Consider the following 5,686-nt stretch of genomic DNA (forward strand, 5'->3'; position numbering starts at 1 on the left):
AAACTCTGGAACTCTATGCCGGCCGAGCTGAGAAATGAAACCAATGAGACTCATTTCAGAAAAATGCTCAAGACATGGTATTACCCCCACTAACCTTCAGTTCAGCACTATTCGCTAGGGCAGGAGAGTTCCCACTCAGTGCTGGGAAGACTTCAGGTAGCTATGCACTCTATAAATATGCATAGAATAGAATGCATTAACCTTGTTCATCTTTTTATAGTATTTCAATTCTTTGATGAATTTTCAAGAATTATCCTCTAGTAAATTTTAATCGGTGCACAAGCAGTATTTATGAGTCGAGGTTATTACCAAGCTACCCATAGCATGTACTAGTTTTTGTTTTTATTCTTTGCAAAGGGGCCATTCCTTTGATTTCCAAAGGTGTAGAATTATAATATTGGTTAGTAGAATTTTAATGTTTGAGATCATTGGATAATGAGGTATTCGTAATGGAATTAAAAGTGATTATGTGGTGGTTCTATTCCACGCATACAGAGTTTTCTGCTGTGCTCTGGCCACTCAATGCTGGTAGTAAAGTGGGAGTGAAATTAGAAATGGTCAGATCAGTAAGTTATAAAGGGAACAAGCACTGTGATGCAATAAGTTGCAGCAATTATAAGGTCAGGTATATTTCATATATTGTGAAAGGGAATATGACAGAGTAGATTGTTTCAAAGAGGAAAGAAGTAAAGGTTGCTGCCACGTTGCCTTTTCAATGAAGATTTAATTATTCTAGTAGTAAATATTCATTTGATTTTAGTAACGCTACAGCCATACAATCACTCTTTTCATGAAAAAACTGTAGTTACTCTCTAGTGCATAGTTTTAAGGCTAATTGTGAAGTGATTAGTTCTCCATTGAGGGATATTGATATGCAGGTTTTCAAAGGAACAAGATTGAGTGGTTTAAATATGTAGACATTTAAACCCATATTTATACTTTTTTTGCACCGCATTTGTGTCAGTTTTTTGATGCAAAAGCGGCGCAAATGTACAAAATATAATTTTATTTTTTAAGTACTATGCAAATGCAGCACAAAAAAAGTATGAATATGGGCCTTTGTGTGTTAATATTCAACAGCAGCAGCAATCTTTAATGGAAATTGTCTAACATTTTGAACCAGGATTGCACCAAAAAAGTACTGCAAACTCGGTGCAAAGGGTTGTATTGGTGTTGACTTTTTAACGTGAGCGCTGCTTTGTGTTGGAAAGTAGCACACAAATAATGGAAAGTAGCTTTATTCATTATTGTAAATCAAGGAGTGGGCCATGGATGGTACATGGACGTTCCCATTCCACCACCGATGATTATTGACAATTGACAAATCCCTTACAAATCTTCGAGGCAAGTGTAAAACCTGAGAAAAGTTTATTATTTCAAAACCTTTCTAACTTTGTATTTGGGCTGCACTGAACAGCCCACATACAAAGTGAGGTAAAGTGTTGACCTATGTCAAGGCATATTAATTTGTACCAGAATAGTATCCTTAAAGTCAGACATCAGGCACACACTATTGCACTACAGTGCATGTGAGTATTAGCAAAGGCCAGCCAGAGGGAGGGAGAAAAAGCGCCATATCTTACTAGATGTGGCACTATCCTGCTTTTTCCCTTTCAGGCAGTGCAGCAACTCTGGATGATGCAAAATGAGTACATTTTCCACTCTGTTTCCCTATCTAATCTGATGATATCAGAGCCCTTGAAGGGTATCCAGTCCATAAATAGCTGCACCTAGAGCTAATATGAAATGTCAAATAAAAGATAAAATGTCACACAAATATTGCACTTCCCAATGTACATATTTTATTTATTACTATATTCATTTGATTACTTTTTTAAGTGCCAGCTTGCACCTTACAATTACTTCCCAGCACTGTAGTGTAATTAGGTGTGAAACATTGTGAGGGTATGGTACCCAAATATAGTGGTCTAAACTTTGTCTGAAAAATACACTTATGGGCATATTTACAAGTGGCCTGTGTCGATGATGAGTCCTTTTCTTGACACTCCAGCGGCACAGTCAGTACTCCACATTTACAGTGTGACACATCTGGGCGAATGCATCAGTTTTTGTAGGCATACATTAGAAAATACATGCGCCAGAACCAGCTGTGCCATTCAGAAATTAAAATATTCAAGGTGGGTGTTCCCTTGTAAAATCTATTGTAAAACTGACGCAGTGGCCTTTATGCGTTTTGTAATGCATGATGCATCTCATAGATGTGTTGCGCTAAGCCTGGAATGCACAACAATTCCTACATCTCAGTAACCCGGGCTTTGGGAATGATGCAGTGGCTGTGGAATAGCAATCTAACCAGCTGAAGTCATTTAAACCACTGTAATAAGTAACTCACATCCCCTCAACTAGTAGTAGGCCTACACATGTATCAATCATGTTGTCAGACACCTTGAGCAACCTAGGACCATGGCTCCTGAGATATTTTCATCCCCTCCAGAAATTGAATGTGACGCTGTGTACTCCATGTAAGGGACGGGCCAGGTATGCCACATATCCATATAGAAATGGGTCCCCAAGTCCAGCCATGCCAACTGCAATCCACAAAGGTAAGTACACACATAAGGTAGGGAACACAGGAATTGTCACTTTGCATTAAATATTGTATCCACTCACGTTACATTTTCACTCAATATGTCACACATACTTAGGAATCTTTGAACACATAGGTAGTCTGTGTCCACTGTAAAGTGACACATAGCCATACTTCATAGGTTTTCTGCTTTACATTCAGGACCAATGGAATAGTGTCCAAGGTGAGTTTTTCACTATTTCACACTCTATTACATTGGTCCCCACACAAAAGGCCAGTTGCGTCAGTCAGAACCAACGCATTACTTCTGTTTTGTGACACATTGCTGAAGTTGTGATTGTTGCAAGGCCAACTTCTGCACTACGCCACAGATGAGTTGCACCGTCCTTACCACATATCCATCAGAATTTCAGATGCACCCTGGGAGTTTGTGACATGGTGTGCCATACCATAGATATGGTGCATCCATGTTGCTTCTTTTTGGCATAACATAGCATAACTTTTTCTGACGCAATGCACTGATGCTTCAGTTCTCGTAAATATGCCCCTTAATGAGCAGTATTTTTGTAAATTACATTTAGGCCACAATATTTATGTCAAACAATATTTTTTGTTGTGTGTATTCTGACCTGCCACCATTATGAGAGCTTGAGTTACAGAGGAATGAGATGTGGACTGACAGCTATGTGGTCTGTTGCAATGGCCATTGGGGTAATGGTTCTTTAGACACTCTCTTGTGGTAATTATGATAATCCACTCTCTTTTTGTCATAATGCTCCACACCAGTGGTTCCCATCCTTTTGACTTCTGTGCACCCCCGCTTTATCATTACTGGAACCCAGGGACCCCTACTGAATCATTATTGGAATCCAGGGACCCCCCACTGATTCATTACTGAGAGCTGTTAATATTATTTAATTTTCTGAGCAGTCACAGACCCCCTGAGGAGGCTTCGCGAACCCCAAGGGGTCCTCGGACCACAGGTTGGGAACCACTGCTCCACACCATTACAAACACGTTTGGTATTACAAGAAGATATAGTGGTATAACCGAAGTATTCCTTTTACGTCGCACATATCACAATCATTTTCTCAGATATTTTCTGCTTCATACCAGAAGAAAGCCGGTGGTAAAACCAAGTGCATAACTTTAAAGATTGCATTTGCACATCCTCTCATAAACGGTTCTGCACTATTAATAGGCCCATATACATTTTGCACCCGTTTTTCGCTCTGTGGTGTCCTCTCATTTGCAGGTGTGTACTTGTAGGTGTGTACTTGCAGGTGTGTACTTGCAGGTGTGTACTTGCAGGTGTGTACTTGTAGGTGTGTACTGTAGGTGAATGTATTATACTGTGTTAGAAAACTAACTCCCTTTGACAGAAACGATTTAGAGAAGAAGCAGCCACGAAAAACTGAGTGCAGTTTATCAGTCAACTTGTACCTCGCCGTTTTTACTTTAAGTGTTCACGTTTGTGCATTTACAAGCAGGTAAACGTTTAATTAGACTTAACAATATCCAATTGAACATCCAAATTTACCTCATTGGGTCATGTGCCTGCACAGAGTATAATATCACTGTAAGCAGGAGTGTACAAAGCGCACATTAAACTACATAAGTTTCCACGACTCGAAGTATTGTTTGATTCTCTCAGGTCCCTGTCTGCAGACCTCCTCAGGGGGGCATTCAAGAGGATTCCCCTCAAAGTTACACGAACAGTGACTGCGTCCCCAGTCCAGATTCTCCAGATTGCCAAAGCCTGACGGGAGTCTCCTCAGGCGGTTGTATCCGAGCCACAAACTGCGCAGGCGCCGCAGCCTGCAGAAAGATTCTGGAAGCTTCTCAAGGGAGTTGAACAGAAGCAGAAGCGTCCCCAATCGTTTCAGATTTTTGATGCTTTCGGGGAGAGTCTCCAGCTGGTTATCACTTGCGTCCAAGAAAGTTAACTTTTTCAGCTGGCAGACTGGAGCAGGCAGGTCCGTGAGACAGTTATTGGCAAGGTGAAGGCTTCGCAATTTCTGGAGCCTGGCAAGTTCCACTGGCAGAGAGGCGAGGAAGTTGTTGCTCAGTGTGAGCCTCTGCAAATTCTCCAGGGAGCCTATCTCAGGAGGGATCGCCTTCAGGCTGTTGGAGTCCATGTAGAGGACGGTCAAATTTCGCAAAAGCCCGATTTCCCTGGGCACGAGGCCCATCTGAAACGAAAGGCAGCTCTCCCTCTCTGGGCTCATCTCAAGTACCTGTAGCGCCTCGAGGCCAAACACCTCCGGAGGCAATGAGCTAAGCTGCTTCCCTTCGATTTTTAGCTTCTTCTTTTTTCCAGAGATGGGGCTGTCCTCAGGCAGGTATTTCCACAGTGGGTTCATACTGAGAGTAAAGCAGAACTAATGTGCCCAGGAAGGTAATTACCAAAAGCTTTACGCACATGGAAAGTAACAGCCACCTTGCAGGACCGACATCGTAGCTGCAGATTAATTCTACCTCTTCACTTCTACTGCTGCTCTATGCGTGAGATGCTCACCTATATTAGACGGCAGTGAGTTGCCTAGCAGCCACTGACAGGTAAACAACAGATGACCGCACATGGTATGCTTTCTATTTCTTTGTCATCAAACGAGGCAGGCGTGTGATTTTCTTTGGAACTCTGTCAGGTACGGGCTTGATGTGTGTTTGCCATTCACTGGGTTGCTTTGTCTTGTTCCATAATCTCTTGTAATGTACTCGAGTGGCAATAAATGCAAACAGGCGCTTTGTTAATGTTTACTCCAGTAAGGAATGTTTTTCTTCGAAGTATTTTTTTAATGCCTCCTTGTTGACAGACTTAACTGCTTATTGACAAACTTAACTTCATTCCATTCAGTCCCGAGTAGTAGATTTCCTTAGTACAAATAGATGACAGTTGTGAGCAGGAAGCCTTAAGGTTGAACGGATCATTTTCGTAGATATTCTTTTTGTAAAAACCAACATCACAACATTAGTTAACAGACAGCAACACAAGACTAGATAATCAGCTATACCAATACATTTTTCCATTGAGCTATGAAAAATAAAATATTATAGATCCATTGCTGTTCTTACAGACGTTTTAGAGTCTTTTTGTAGATTTGACCTTTTCCAGCAAAATGTGAAAATATAGTTTTG

At 41.2% G+C, this 5,686-nt stretch overlaps 1 protein-coding gene across 1 annotated transcript; it reads right to left on the bottom strand.

The window, feature by feature from the left end:
- Nucleotides 1-1,817: 1,817 nt before the first annotated feature.
- LOC138282845 (leucine-rich repeat-containing protein 30-like) lies at nt 1,818-5,029 on the bottom strand. The gene has a single exon (XM_069220796.1). The coding sequence runs from the start codon at nt 4,909-4,911 to the stop codon at nt 4,159-4,161; it is 753 nt and encodes a 250-aa protein (XP_069076897.1). The 5' UTR covers nt 4,912-5,029; the 3' UTR covers nt 1,818-4,158.
- Between the last annotated feature and the right edge of the window lie 657 nt (nt 5,030-5,686).

Source organism: Pleurodeles waltl, chromosome 2_2, assembly GCF_031143425.1.
Source record: "Pleurodeles waltl isolate 20211129_DDA chromosome 2_2, aPleWal1.hap1.20221129, whole genome shotgun sequence".
Taxonomy (NCBI): domain Eukaryota; kingdom Metazoa; phylum Chordata; class Amphibia; order Caudata; family Salamandridae; genus Pleurodeles; species Pleurodeles waltl.

Coding starts and splice junctions, on each gene's coding strand:
- LOC138282845 (XM_069220796.1), bottom strand. CDS start 4,911: ATGAACCCACTGTGGAAATACCTGCCTGAGGACAGCCCCATCTCTGGA.